The sequence below is a fragment of the Molothrus aeneus genome, chromosome 25 (genome assembly GCF_037042795.1).
Source record: "Molothrus aeneus isolate 106 chromosome 25, BPBGC_Maene_1.0, whole genome shotgun sequence".
Lineage (NCBI taxonomy): Eukaryota > Metazoa > Chordata > Aves > Passeriformes > Icteridae > Molothrus > Molothrus aeneus.
This window is the reverse complement of record NC_089670.1, coordinates 5,893,280-5,908,253: the sequence shown is the minus strand read 5'-3', so window position 1 is coordinate 5,908,253 and position 14,974 is coordinate 5,893,280. Positions and strand designations below refer to the sequence as shown.

The 14,974-nt window shown below is 52.4% G+C and overlaps 1 protein-coding gene across 3 annotated transcripts in view; it reads right to left on the bottom strand.

Moving 5' to 3' along the window:
• Nucleotides 1-14,391, bottom strand: part of CACNA1G (calcium voltage-gated channel subunit alpha1 G) — a 147,210-nt gene extending 132,819 nt beyond the window's left edge. For all 3 annotated transcript variants that reach the window (XM_066565560.1, XM_066565561.1, XM_066565562.1), the window contains exon 1: nt 14,150-14,391. In XM_066565560.1, the coding sequence (XP_066421657.1) occupies nt 14,150-14,391 (242 nt within the window). The remainder of the gene's footprint in view (nt 1-14,149) is intronic.
• Between the last annotated feature and the right edge of the window lie 583 nt (nt 14,392-14,974).

Below are 14,974 nucleotides of genomic sequence, written 5' to 3'. Positions count from 1 at the left end.
GCTCCAAGCTAAGCTGAAAAGGGAGACCAGTCCTGCACTTTTCCATGCAGAACCACATGTGCCCCAGCTTATGGGGTGTCTTCTCCATAAGTGAGCAGAGCATCCCAGCCACAGGCTTTTACTGGTGTGGTTACAGCTGACAAAGACCCCACAAAGCAGAGTGAGCACACAGAAGGGCCCAGTTGCCATCTGCTCACTGAACCCTGTCACACCTGCCCACCAGCACAGCACAGAGAATCTTTGCCCCACTTTGTATGGTGGATTTGGTATGGCCAAATTCATGTGTCACCAGGCAAAACCACCACAGAAATCAGTCCTTACAAACAAGGCAGTGCTGCAAAATGCAGACAAGAGCACTGTCCTCTCTGCTGTGGACCACCCTCCTGCCTCCCTCAGCCTGCTGCAAACAGCCACGCAGGGTGGCACAGCCCCTGCATGCTACTTCCAAAGCCCATTTTTCCAAGCTTGGAGAGCTCCTTGCTCCTTTCTCCAGCCCCTGGCACAAGATCCAGTCCCCAGTCTCACCCTGCTCCAGCAGTTCATGCCACAGCCCAGCACCCACCACTCCATCATCTCTCTAACTGCATCATAGGAGTGGAAATAGAGATGCAAGAAAGTCCTGGGTTTTATTTATTTTTAATTTTTCCCCCTTTAGACAGTCCCAGGCCCTATTTCAGAGCTCCCACACTGCTTGACCAGGACAGCATCTGAACACATCTCCATCCTATCTGAAATCACCTCCCCAACAGACCCTAAATGGGTTTTTATGCAGCTATATAAACCCTTATGGAAAATACTCACATGCTCTATTAAATAAATTAAATTTTCTCATCATTCTATTTGATTTTTCTAGGAAGGATGTAATTTTTTCATTTAACTCCAATGGACCAAAATAAATTTTAAAAAAACACAGCCAAAACCCTATAGAAAGGTATATTACCCTGCAGTGGAAAATTAGATTCCTCCTACACAATACTATAGGATGATTTAAATATAACATATAGGAATATAACATGTTATTAAATTGTATAGTATCTTTCTAGAAAGACCTACAGTATAGGATTCTAAAAATTACTCCCAAAACCTATTAAGCTTCAATCTAGCCCAGCTGGTTTCCTTTCTATTATATGCTGCAACTTTTCCTAAAAGGCTCAGGTTTTAATTGTGTCTTGAAATGTTGCTGCAATCACACTCCAAGAATGGCTCTAAAATGCTTCCAGAAATGACAGACCCAAGTGGGAAACCCCTGGCCATGGGGTGGGATGGAGGTGGGGGTGGATGGGACTCTGCACTCTCCACAGTCAAAAACCACTATAATTAGCAGAGGGGTGAGGGGTCCAGTGAGGGCCCTGGTGCTTGGCTTCCTGGGCATGAAGCAATTCTGTATTTCAATTCCATTGCTCTCCCAGTACTTACCACCCCAAATATTTGGGGTATTCAAGTAGTTATTGGTGCTTCAGCACCAGACACTCATCCTCTTCCCCCGTCTTCCAAAAAACCCAAAAAGGGTTACAGAAAAAAGTTGCCTGTAGCAGTTGCCATAGAGACTCTCCAGCTTGGCACAGAAACCCAAAATCTTGTAAAAAATGGAAGAATTTAAGATTTTAATCAGTGAAAACACACGGGAGGCCAAGAGCATCAACGCACATCCTTGCCTTAACAGCAAGATGTGTTCACCCCTCGTTTAGCAGCATCCTAAGAGCCAGCTGAGCACAGGGACAGAAAGGGAGAGGAATGAAAACAATGAAAACCCCGTCCGCTTTCGAGTATTTTCTGTCCCCAGCAAAGCAGCTTCTTGCTGCCCAGGCTGATTCTGGACGAGTACCCCACCGGCCAAGCTGTTTGTGTTCCCATTTCCTTCATCTGCTGCCAGAAAAAGAAAAATTCAACAATACAAGTGAGGCAAAATATTTCCCAGAACCGCGGTATTTCTCCCATAAACTTCACCTCACCACCAGCGCGGCCAGCAGCGGGGGAGGAAAAACAAAGGAGAAAATCCTGACTTTTAGCAGCATGAAATGTTTTTGCGACTGTCTTGAAATTGCTCTTTTCTGCTGCATCGTCCACTGTCACTCCTGACCCAGCTTCCACCATGACCACAAATCAAACATCGTGGGATAAACTCACTGCTCTGGCATTTTCACTGCTTGGCAGAGCCATGGCTCCAGTTGTGGCCACTGGCTAAGACAAACATGGCCCCAAGCACGCTCCAGTGGCTGTCTCTCCACTGGCGGCGTGCTGCGGCACGCCAAGGTGGCCAAAGGATCCTATTTTACCACCTTTTAAGCCTTGGGATGAGTTAGGGAGGTGATGGCATCCACCAGCAGCAGCTCAGGGACAGGGCAGTGGTTTCACCTGGCAGCAGGATGCAGGGGATAACCAAAGCCACAGCATTGGGGAAAGCCTCCAGTGCCAAGGTGTGTTGTATTTCATACCTGAGGAAAGAGATCTTGAGGAACACCAAAACAAGGAACTTCAAAAAGGAGCGGTGTTGGCCCAGGTTGTTGTATGAGCTCAGCCGCTTCAGAGCAATGGAAAAAATCATGCACTGACCCGAAGGGGTGATGGAAGGACTCAGTGTGCAGGGGCTGAGCTTGAGACATGCCACCAGCATCCACCCAAGGGGCCAGAGGGGAAGCTGGGTGGGAGTGATGGTACCTGTGGCAACATCCCAGCACCCCAAGCTGCTCCAAAGCCCTGAAGCCAGGGAAGGACTCAGACCTGGGGCCTCAGGTAACTGTCCCCACATTGCCCTGGCACGCTAACATAGAGGCAAGGTTACTGTCAGCTCCCAGCTTAGGCAGACTGAGGCGCCTCTCCAAAACCTTTTACCAACACCAAGTTCCCATCTGTTCAGCTCCTCACTTTTACCCTCTGCTGCACATTTAGATGCCCACAGGATGAAGGTTCATTTGCTTTCCACTAACCCCATCCCTAACAGCACTGGGAGATGCAGGACGTATCTCCCACCACCTCCTCCAGAACCCAAGAGCTGGAGTCAGGACCCGGCTGGCAAGGAAGGCCCTGGAGGGAGATAGTGTGGATGGGGAGTTACAGACTAAAAGAATCACTCCAGCACTGGCTCATCTTTGGAAATAAGATCATTTTGGCTTGAAGGTCACTAGGAAAGGAGCTTTGTGACTTCTTTCTGTGCCTTTGCTCTTCTTCCATTAGAAAAGCGGGTCTCACCATGGTGCAGCCATGTCCTGGGCTCTGCTCAGCTCATGGTGGGGATCTGTATGTACCCACACACACACTGTGGGCAATTCTAAAACTGCCCTGGAGTTCCCCACAGATGCTCTCAGGGCCACTGCCAGGCTCAGAGCAAGGGCTATGCTCAGGGACCTTTGCTCCTCTCAGTCCCTTTTTGCTCTGGACTAAAGCAGCCAGGCACTCAGAGGGCCACCAGGCTTCTGCATGGCCTTGAGATACAGGGCAGAGGCATTTCCTGTCCTCAGATAAAGGCCACGGACCATTCCCAGTCAGATTTGCCAAGGCTCCCAGTACCCATGCCATGGCCCCCAGCCCTGCCCATGCTGCCCCATCCCCCTTGAGTAGCTCCCTCCCTCTCCTGTGCTCTCCTCTCTTGCTGTGCCTGTGTGTGGGTGTATTTGGAAATGAGATCTTTCCAGCTGAACTGCAAAATGAAATGCAGAGATCACAACTCCTTGAATAGATTCAGTGCACAGACCCCCCCCAACCTCCAGCCTGCCCTCCATGCAAATTCCAGGCAATAGTAAAGAAAAACCCAAACTAGAGGCGAAAAAAATCAGGGTGTTCGGCAGACAAAAGGGGGAGATTAGAGAAGAGGTGGCTGGGGGGAGGCACTGCAAAGCACTTTCCTTTCACCCCCTGGTTCACCACAAGATCAATAGATTGACCCCCACTTGCTCAATCCTCTGAGCTCCCAGAGCTGAGACAGCCCAGCTTCATGGGGCTACAAGACAAGAGAAAACAAAGCCCAGCACAAAGCCAAGCCCAGAACCCAACTGAGATGTGAACATCCACTGCTGGAGGAGCCAGAGCCCATTTTCTGAGATGAAGGCAGAAGTGTCTCCACCCTCACTGTGGATACCCCGTGCTGGCCTTGGGCTCCTCTGCTCTTCTTTTCCTGGAAAAAGACAGGATTCCCCTGTACTGCTGCCATGAGCAGTTTCTGAAGAAGGGGCTGTGATTTCCCCACAGCAGGGGAAATTGCTCCCATGGGAACAGCATGGGTGTATAGAAGGGGTTGCTGTGGGGCAGGATGAGCACCATCCTAAGGGACTGGATGGAAGGAAAAAACAGAAGCATCCTGAAAAATACCCTCACCACAACAATGCCCCATCCAGGCAGCAGGGCCTGAGGCAATGGGTGAAAAGAAGAGGAGATTTGGGGGCTCAGAGCACCATTCAGAGCCTGGAGACTCCTGCACTAACATTGGCTGTGCCAGAGAATGGAGTGAACACACACTGCTGAAAGAGGAGTCACATAGGCAGCAAGTTATACCCTACATGAAACAGAGCCCAAGAGGGGAAACACCCGCCTCAGCTAGAGGAAGCACCCTGCCACAGCCCAGCCACATAGGGATGCTCCAGCTCAGCTTCACCAGGGGAACATGAGAGGTCAACTTGGCCCTTGCTGCCACCATCCATCTGTTTCCCAAGCTGCTGGCCCTGTGTGCACCACACATGTGTGGGTACAAAGCCCCAGGACATTGAGGACACTGAGCACACTGAGCTGTGAAATGCCCTGTGCCACCCCCATGGCCAGCATGGTTTTGGGTGCCTGGGGTCACCTCACATCCACTGGTCATCAACAGAAGCATCCACTCAGCATCGACGGCTAAATGGAAGAGCTCACCCCTCTCCCCAGGTTCATGGATACACAAAGCCCTGGCCAGCGCTACTGACGGGCAGGCTGAGAAACCCATCTTATCTCCCCAAGCCATCCTTAACCCCCAAACAACTGCCTAAGGGGAACAAAATCCCAAGGACAGGAAGAAAGGCAGTTGATAAGAGTATGAGACTCCAGCTGTGATCCATCCCAATTCCAGAGCCAAGAAACTTCACCTGCACCTGCACCTGCACCTTCTCCTCTGAGTTGAATCAGGCACCACAGCCTCCAATGCTGAGCCAGCCATGGATCACAAACAATAAAGCACTTTATACAAGGCAGAAACCTTCAGGAATTATGCTGTATGCTTGCCATATAGTGCAAACGCATTCCCTTCCGCACGTGGCTAGGTCCTTTGTCAGAAGAATTTGGATTTTTGACCCTAGAAGTCAGGATGAATCTCTGAAGGAACATCAGAGACAGACCTGCACAGTGATCCTGAGCAGATTATGGTCTCAGGGGTATATCCTGAGACATATTTATGGCCCTCCAAAGCAAGATAAGTCAATAATCACATACAGAAGCAGTTAAAAGTCACATAATAATTTAATTCCTTTCCTCCCTATCTGCCCAGATAAACATTAATTCAATGGTGCATCAGAGGGCTCCTTTATTTATCATTCTTATTGGAGTTTTGTTTTTTTTTTTTCTCCCGTTAAGGTAGAATTCCTACAGCCAGGCTATCTAGAAAGACATTTTGCATCCAACACAGGCACAGGGACCACCAGCCCAGATCTGGGATTCGTGTTATTAGCAGCTAGCACTGATGTGGAGGAGACTGGTTAAAGAGCAGCCCATCAAACACACTTAGAAGCCTCACCCACAGCAGAAGGAACAATTTATTCCTACAGACCCTGTAGCCAAGAAGGAGCAGAGACATTTGCTCCCTTCCACAGGATCCATACACCCTGGCCCTGGGAGTTGCTCGCCCATGCACAGCAGAGCTCCCACCACCTTCTCCCCTTCCCAGAGCACGGCTCTTCCCAAGACTAGTCTCAACTCAGAGTTAAAAATGAACCTTACTCATTATTAACATCTTTACTTGCATAGCGTGGCTGGCAGCTTAACACCAAATAAATGTTTTGGCAGCAGGAGTCCCAGGCATGGGGGCGAGCCCTGCCCTCCAGAAAGAAGGCAGCTTCAGCCTCGCCAGGGGTTAACAAGCACTTTCTATTTGAATTAACAAATCATCAACAAGCCCTCTTCCCCATCTGGGCAGGGGAGGGCTGGGCTGCTCTGGCCACCAGCATCTCCGGAGGGAGCACAGAGGCCATCAATAATGCAAGAGGAGGGACTTCGAAACCTGACCTGATTAAGGTATGAATCACAGGAAATCCTGGAGGCAAAAACCCCCCTGGGGGTGGTCGGGCAGCCAAGGTGAGTGAATCTCTGTGAGATTGCCCAGTTCCACTGCTGCTGGCTGTGGGTTTGCCTTCAGCCCCCAGGGTTAGGGAGCATTTCGAAGCTGATTCAGTGGATGCATTGGGGGAAACCTCTTGGAAGAGAACCAAATTAGAGATAAATGTAAGGATGCTTTGCACCAGAAACCCAGTAAGTGTGGGGCTAGCACCTGGATTACAGTAAATAAATCCCCTTTTCTTTATAAACTAGTCTGTGCCAAGCTCCAAGCTCTCAGTCATCACCTGTTTAGCATTTTGTTCCCATTTTCAGCCCTCTTCTGCTCTTGCCCTTGGATTTTGCATCCCAGCAGAGAGGGAGAGAAAACTGGGATGACATGGGTGACAAGAAAACCCCAACACCAAACAGCCGCCAGTGCCTTGCACCTAGGAAACCTGCTAAAAATCCCAACCAAAACAACATTTCAGGCACGGAAGCCAAACCAATGGACAATTTCTATCCACTTGTGACTAAACCAAGTCACGGTTTGGGGCTGAGTCATGGGGACATCCCAGTCTCACGCACTAGTGCACGGCTGCAGCACCCGCCAGGACCTGCGTGGCTGTGCCGCACCTCCGGCACAGGATGCTGTTCCTGGCACCCCAAGAGCCCTTTTCCCGTAAGGCACTAACCAGCACCACCACAGCCAGCACAGAGAGCAAGCCTCAAAGCTTCTCTCAGCAAATATTCAGGCTGAAAAATGTGTTTTTCCATCTGCTTGAAGCTTCTTTGCTGGGGCTTTGGTAGGAAGCAGATGTGAGAGCATCCCAAAGCACAACCAGTCGTTACTCACTCTGTTATATAAAACCATGTGAATTTCCTCTTTTTTTCTTTTTTTTTTTTCTTTTGTGTTGTTTTGGTTTTTTTTGTTTGGTTGGATGGGTTTTGGGGGCTTTTTTGTTGTTTTGGTTTGGTTTTTTTTTTTATTTCTTAGCAGCAGGCCAGATTCCTGGGTGAGAGGCCAAGGCTGAAGAAAGCCAAAGCCAAATGAACCCAGGTTGGGGGAAACCTCTGCATGCATCACCATCCAAAGAGAACATTTCACGTCTAGGTTGCTCAGCAGAGAGCCAAGGCACAGAGGAAGGGAAAGCCACGATCTGGCCTCGTAACAAACCCAGAAACACTTAAGCCTCCTAGTTAACTAGGAAATTCAACCCTCTCCAAACCACAGTGAAGCAGTGAAGCTTCAAAGCCCTCCTAACCTGACTCTGGATGCTCCTTCCACAGTTCCCCGTGGACGGCCCCGTTCCCTCAGACTCTAGTCCCAGCCAGCAAAGCTGCCGGGGGCAAAGGCTCCCCATGGGTCCTCTGCCAAGGGAAAATGATTTCATGATCCAAGTGAAAAAGCCATCAGGGAGGTTCATTTTGGCCTAAGGTTTTGCACCCTTCCAGCAAAACAGTAGAAAAAAAAAAAAGGAGAGTTGAGTAAAAGCTGGGCAGGGAACTTGGGGTAATCCGAAACTTGTTTTTTTCAGAATGGGGGGGAAAAAATGAAAGAGAGTTTAAAATAAAAAATGCAAAAGCAGAATTTTTCAGCACAATGCCAAAGCTTCTGCAGGGGTTGCAGGGGGAGAAGAAAGCAGAAAATTTTCTGTGCATCATAAAATCCTGGGCATTTCCAGACTGGCTCCAACAACCTGCATTACTGAACAGGGCAGAGAACACAGCCGATCAAACTGAGAGCAGGGAGCCATAGGAGACACGTCAGCCCCAAGGATGAGGGGCGGCTGGGGTGGTCCAACCCCATGTCTGCCCCTCCTGTCCTGGGCATGGGGGGCTGGGGGAGAGCTGGGATCTCCTCCCAGCCACCCTGCCCTGGCTCCTGGCCCCAGATGAAAAGCAACCCCATACGGGCCATTCACTTAAGAGTTGGACTCGATGATCCCTGTGTGTCCCTTCCAGCTCAGAATATTCTGTGAATTGATATCAAGCAAGTCTCCAGAGACGCTTCCCCACCCCACAGGAGAGCAAGCGTTCCGGATTTCCTACAAGGAGCCGAAGCAGAGCTGTCCCCGAGCAGCGTGGGGTCCCCAGGCAGGATGGGGCCACCCCTCCCGGCCGGGGCTCCCCGCGCCGGGATGACATAACCACGAACTGCATGAGGCCGAGCCTTTTGTCTGTGAGCCGGGAGAGAGGGAGGGAAAGCAAGCAAGCAAGAAAGAAAGAAAGAAAACTTCTGGAAGTCATTATGATTCCTCTGCTCCAGTCTCCTTTTTGGCAGACAGCTTCCCTCTCCCCTTCCCTCCCCCCCACCCCACCCCAGCCCGCTTCAAAATGCCAGCCTATGATTTTTAAATGAGAAAAAGCTGCGCTGTACTCCAGCACTTGGATAAACTCCTACACAAACTTCCAGATGTGACACAACAGCCTGGAAGGGGGAATTCGCAGAAGAATCTCCTTAAAAAACATATACACACGCAGGGAGCAAAGGAAGGGCTGGGCTGCCGGCACAGCTGGGCGATGGACGGGTCCAGGGATCACTGGTGAGATGAGGTGTCACCTAGATTAGGATCAAGCTGCTCCTGGCTCTTCCAGGGAGGCAGGGATTAGAGGAATGCTGGCCACTGCACCCAGCTCTGGGAAGTGAACACCACCTCCTGCTCCCGCTGAGCTCCCAAAAGGTTTGTGAACAGCAGGGAAGAGGATTTGCAGTTGTCTCCTGGGAGAAGGGAAATAACCACAGCACCTCTGTGCTGCCCTTGCTAAAAGGTGATGGGTTGAGATCATCACACAGGAGCTGGAGTGAGCCCAGGGAGGTGCCAGCACCTGCCCTGGTAGCACCAGGATGCTCCATCCCAGCCAGGAGGGCCAAGGCGCTGTGGGAGACCCCTTGGTCGGGCATCAGCCAGACAAGCCAGGTTTCTCTTCTCCCCAGGAGCTAAGGAAGGGGCACAGAGAGAGTAGAGGCTCGGCAACAGTGGGAGAAATTCCATCTGTCTAGGGAGGGGGGAGAGGCATCAGCGGGTGAACTGGGTCAGGGGAGAGAAACAAGCTCAGGTGCCCTGGGATGGATCAGACACAGGTGAAGCAAATGGATTCTGGTTCCTTTGTGGGGTTTTTAAATTAAAACAAGATCCATTTCAGGTCTGACCTGTCAAATCTAAGCATTTTGCTTTGTTAAACTCAGAAGTGAGGCTGGAACAAATGTATAGAAGTGTACATAAGGACACCAGGTGCACTTGCCCCAAAAAACACACCCTTTTGATAACAAAAAAATTGATTTAACCCTGCATTACACTGAACTCTTCAAAGAGCAGCATAAGCAGTGTCTGGCTCTCCCCATGAGCTGACATGGCTGAGGAGGGGGTGAGGACACCGCAATCTTCCACAAGGTGACAGGGGTTCCACTTGCCCCTGACCTCACCACAGGCATTCCCATGAGAAGGGGTACTGTGGGGCACTGCTGGGGTTGGGGAGCCCAAACCACAACACAGCTGAGCAGCCTCAGGTCTCACCCCGACCAGGCAGGAGAGTCCTGGCTCTGGTGCAGTCGGACACACGAGCATGTCCCTCCCTGAAGAGCTGGATCCAGCCGGACCAGCACAAAGTGGTTCCAACACAGACCAGGGCACAGGGTGAACTCAGCAGGGACTGACTGTGCTCTCAATGGGGCCAGCACTGCCTTCCACGAAGAACCAAGCTCTAGCACAGCAGCTCCAGCCACCCTGTGAGCCAGGCTGGTGCAGATCTCAGCTACAATTTGGCATGAAGCCATGGGGATTCCAGACCCATTCCTGGAGGTGTCTGGGCATCTGCAACTTCCAGCAGGAGTTGGGGGCAATCAGTCCTCCCCAGGACCCAGCTTTGGTCACCCACCTCTTCCTATTGGGGAGTAAGCAGAGCCATGTGAGGCAGCTGCTGGAAGAGTCCTCTCTGTTTTATTGCCAACAGAAGGCAGGGCTGGTTTCTGTGACCAGATCAAGATGTGTTTCTTTGCCAAAGCCATTCCCAAACCCCATGTCCCAGGGATTATGCCACAGAGCAGCCAGGCCATTCCCAAACCCCACGTCCCAGGGATTGTGCCGCAGAGCAGCCAGGCAGGATGGGAGCGCTCCTCCTGGTGCCACCCAAACCTCCCCTTCTCAGAGATGGAATTTGCAGAGCTGCCCTTCACCCTCCAAACCAGGAAGAAAAAACCAGGATTTCAGCCAATGTGGGTATATCTCCCCAGGAATGGCACCTTCCAGCAGGTTTTTGTAGCGCCCCATTGCCGCGTGCTGCTTTCCAGGCAGCAGCGCTCTGCAGGCAGGCGGGTGTGGGGGATGAGGCAGTTTTCAGTACTACAATAGATATCACAGGCCCTTTCAGTTACACTGTTATTTCTCTATTCAGAGCTCTTAATGCCAAGTGGTAGCATCCTCCCCACTTTCTCCATCCCCGCTCTTCAATCAGTCCACAACTCTCAAGAAATAGCCTCGTTTCTTGTCTCTGATCAGAGGAGCAGCCTGGCACAGACCCTGATACAGCCTTTCATCTTCCCATCATTCATGGTGCTTTCATTTTAGGAGTGAAAGTCAAGTAACCAGCTTGCCTCCTTTTTTCTCCCCCTCAAAAAATCCTGCTTCTCCTCTCACGGCCTTGCCAGCACACACAGCAGGACACCCTGCATGTGCCACAGCCCTTCCCACCTCTGAGCCTGTGGGTCCAGCACTGTGACCACTGAACTCGTCCCTGCTCTTCTTCCCTCTTGACCCAGGCAGTTCTCAACCAGGGAAGAACCTTCCACCCCAGAGCCACCAGCAATAAGAAGGCTGTCATCCAGGCTCATCCCCTCAGGTCCTCATGGCTCCAAGAGAGGTTTTCACTCAAAGACCACAATGGAGTGGAGGGAGAAGACATGTTGGCCATCTGGTACATGTTTAGAGTTAAAAATCCCAAGGTTTCAGGCTCTGGAAAATTTCTGGATCAGGACAAGCTTCATGACCTCTTTCTAAACCTAAGGGAGAGGAGGAGCATGAGAGCAACACAGTACCCCACATCTCTGTCTTGCTTGCTTCAGACAGCAAGAGAAAAAGCTTCCTGGTCCAGGCAGAGAATGCTCTAGACAGCAACATGGCAGAAAACCCTCAAAAACCACATCAACAGGACTTTGCATCCCTGCTGGATACTCAGTACCTCAACCATCACCCTCCCCTAACCCAGCCTCAGGTACCACAGTCACACTAACTGCCTGGACAGGGATATAGAGCAGAATCCCAGGAGTTCCAGCTGCACTTCAGGGGTACAAACTGTCATTCCTGGGCAAGACTGGGTCCTGCACCTCCTCCTGATGCCCCATCAACAGTAAATTTTATCAGTCAGATTAGAACACCACAAATCTGCCTGGAAACGCCCCAAGCTCTGCATCTCCACGAGCACAGCTCAAACCAGAGTCCTCCCATCCAGTTTCTGCAGGAGCCCATGCAGAAAGGTAAAATCCACCTGAGGGAGTGGCAGAAGGCAGTGAAAACTCCAAACTCTCCAGAGCTGGGGCAGGATTCACCACCCACTCAACCAAAGCACTGTCACTCCTCTGCAGGGCAGCTGGTGGCAACAAAGACTTTCCAGCAACATGATTACATGGCTTTAACACTGAGGCACAATTCCTAGAACGTTACAGCCTGAGAAGGGCCACCACACTAAAGAAAAAAAAAAGTAATAAATATAAACAAGAGCAGGCTCAGCTCCAGCACTGGAGTGGCAGAAAGGCAGAGGGATGAGCAAGACAATGCTTTCTGAACAAGCCAGCAAGTGATGGGACACAGTGCAGGTACCAAAGTAGCTACTGTGTTCCTCTCATTTGAAGGCTGAACTGATTTTATTTTTTTTGTGTTGTTTTAAAATAAACTCCCCCAATTCTGGGTCAGTGACCCCGAAAACAAACAGCTGCATGCAGCCACATGACTCGAAGATCCACAGCATCACCCTTGTGGCCCCAGGACTCCCAGCAAGATCCTTTCTCTGTCAGTAACAAGTGAAAAATTGGTGACAAAAATCCCAGCTAGTGGGACTGCATGTAATGCTCATCCCTGACTCACAGTGGTGTTTGCAGGTGCTCACAATACCACTGATTTTCCAAGGACAAAAGTTAATCAGATTGGTTTTGCAGCCACAGAGGAGAAAACACATTTCAAGCCCTTACTGGGGTGGGGGACTTTACTGAAAACACTAAAACATACAGGTGTTAACATCAGATTCAAAATAGCATGTCAAAGATTAAAAATTTTTTAAAAATTTTTAAAAACCCATAAATACTTGGAAACATATTTAAACCAGCAATCATAAATACTATTAGTCATAGTAGGCAACAAGAACACACTGACTTGCAGGCTGTCATTAATATTTCTTTCCAAAACAGAAGGCTTCACAAAGTTGTTAGATTTCCTATGTTTAAATAAAGGCAGTTTGAACTGCTTAGCTGGCCTGAAAGAGATCTGTAGAGAAGCTGCTAAAAGTATTCATGACTGGGAAGAGAAATCTTGGATTTTTCCCTCTTGGGGGACATTTTAGGAGACAAGGCAGCCTGTTTATCAGAGAATCTTTGCTGAAGCTCAAGTAAAACAATATTCACAACTCCAGCAGACCCTCACCAAGCACACCAACCTCAGCTGAGATGTAGTCCTTAACAGTTCCTGCATACCAGGAGTGGAGAAGGACTAGCACAAGGTATTCTATAACAAGGTATTCGTGTAACATGTCCTCCGTGCTGCTGCACAGCCTCTCCCGTTCCAGATGTGGGGCTGCTGCCCAGACTACTCGCCTGCCTCTTGCCAGCAGCCCAGCACGGATGCGGGAACTTCCCAGGAAGCAGCTGCCTCTCCTGCACCAGCCCCTGCTGGAAGCCACATCACTTCACATTATTTCATTTTGGGGTTTTGTTTCTACAAATAATAAATGAAACTGGAATTTGGGGATGGTAAAATACTCGGAATGCTAGAAGCCATGCAGAAGCCATGTGCTGGTTGCAACTCAACTCCAAAGGGAAGCTTTAAAGACACCAAGACTGTGAAAGAAGAAATTTTTCTATTGTCTCCTCTATTTCTTCCCCCCCCCACCCCCACCTTTTGAAAGCTTAAACTTGACTAAAGCGGCTCGGCCTGTGCCAGAGCAGACAGGGAGCTTGAAAGAAGATCAGAAGCGTTTGGGGGGTCGTGGCTCACCCTAGGATCTGACAAACAGCTGCCCTTGGCCAATGCTCGCCCAGGACCACGACTCCCACCCTGCCCCGACCCGTCCAAGCAAGGAGCATCCCCCGGGGGACTGCCGAGAATGGGCCCTTCGACGGGCCTCAAGCACTCTGAATTATTTAGGGACCCTGGAGCTGGGCAACGAACCAACCCCCAAAACCGCCGCCTCCCTTCAGACTGCACCCGTCTTGCAGAACCTCAGGGAAAGGACCAGGGAGCCTAAAATGGGCAAGAAACGGGATCAAGAACGAAAAACCGATCCACAAGGGAAGAGACCGGGATTAGGGTCGCTCAGTGTGTCCGGGGAGCTGGACCAGAGACGGTCGATCCCCTGGGGGAGATGGTCCCAAGCAGCTCCACTCCGAATCCCTGTGGAACGGAGCGCTGAAGCCCGCGGGAGCCGCGGCATCGCGGCGGGGCGGCCGAGGGAGGGGAGCCCCGCAGGAGGGGAGCCCCGCGGCACGAAATGGACAGCCGAGCCCCTGCAACAGCCCGGAAAACTTCCCGGGCGAGCAACGGGGAGGGGGGGAGTGTCTCCGGGTGCCGCCCGCTACCCCGGGGACGGCGGGTGACGGGTCCTCCCAAACCCCGGCTCCTTCCCCATCATCCGGCGGGCCTCAGACAGGAGGTGTTCCCCGCCCTGCCGGCCGCTCCGGGGGCGTGGGGGCCCCGTGGGGCTTACCTCGCCGCCGAACACCTGCAAAGGATACGGGTTACAGACCAACCGGAGGCACCAGCTCCGCGGCCGGCTCTCCTGGCTCAGGTAGAAAAAGACGACGGGAGCCAGCGCCGGGTAGGGCAGCGCCTCTGCCTCCGAATCGCCGCTGCCAGCCTCCCTGTCCCCCGGCCCCGGGTGGCCCCCGGCCCCGGACAGGTCATTAAGGCGGATGAACGTCTTGGCTCTGCCCGGCTCTGGATTCTCCTCGGCCGCTCGCGGTCCATCTTCGTCCATCCTCCGGCCGGCGGCCCCGGGGGAACCGGGGCGACGCGGGGCGAGCCGGTGGGACGCCTAGAGTGGCGCGGCCATGGCGGGGTAGGGGGGCTGGGGGATGCGGCGGGGCGGCTTCAGCGCCGGGATGGCATGGCCGGGCGAGCCACTGCCTCTCCCCCCGCCGGGGCCGGGCCGCCCCCCTCGTCCTGCCCTGCTGTCTGCGGGCTCCGTAGCTCCTCCTCGCCGTGCCTTCGGGGGCCCGAGCCGCGGGCAGGGAGGCGGCGGCGGGGCGGCCCCCGCTGCCGGTGCTGGCCCCCACCCGGGGGGCGGCCCGCCCCTAGCGGCTCTGCCTGTCCCCTCTGCTCCCCAACATCTGCCCGGGGCGATGGGATACTGCCCGGCGCCCCGGGGACGGGCGGTGGCAGAGGATGCTCCCGCGGCGGCCGCGCCGAGCCGAGCGCTCCGCACAGCTGGATCCCTCACTCCAACTTCAAGTCCCGGCTCCTCCTCCCACCGCCGCCAATGGGGGCTCGCCCGCGGCCCCCCAGCGCCTCCCCATTGGCTGCCGCGCGTGTCCGTCCGGGGGCACAGCTGGACGGGCAGC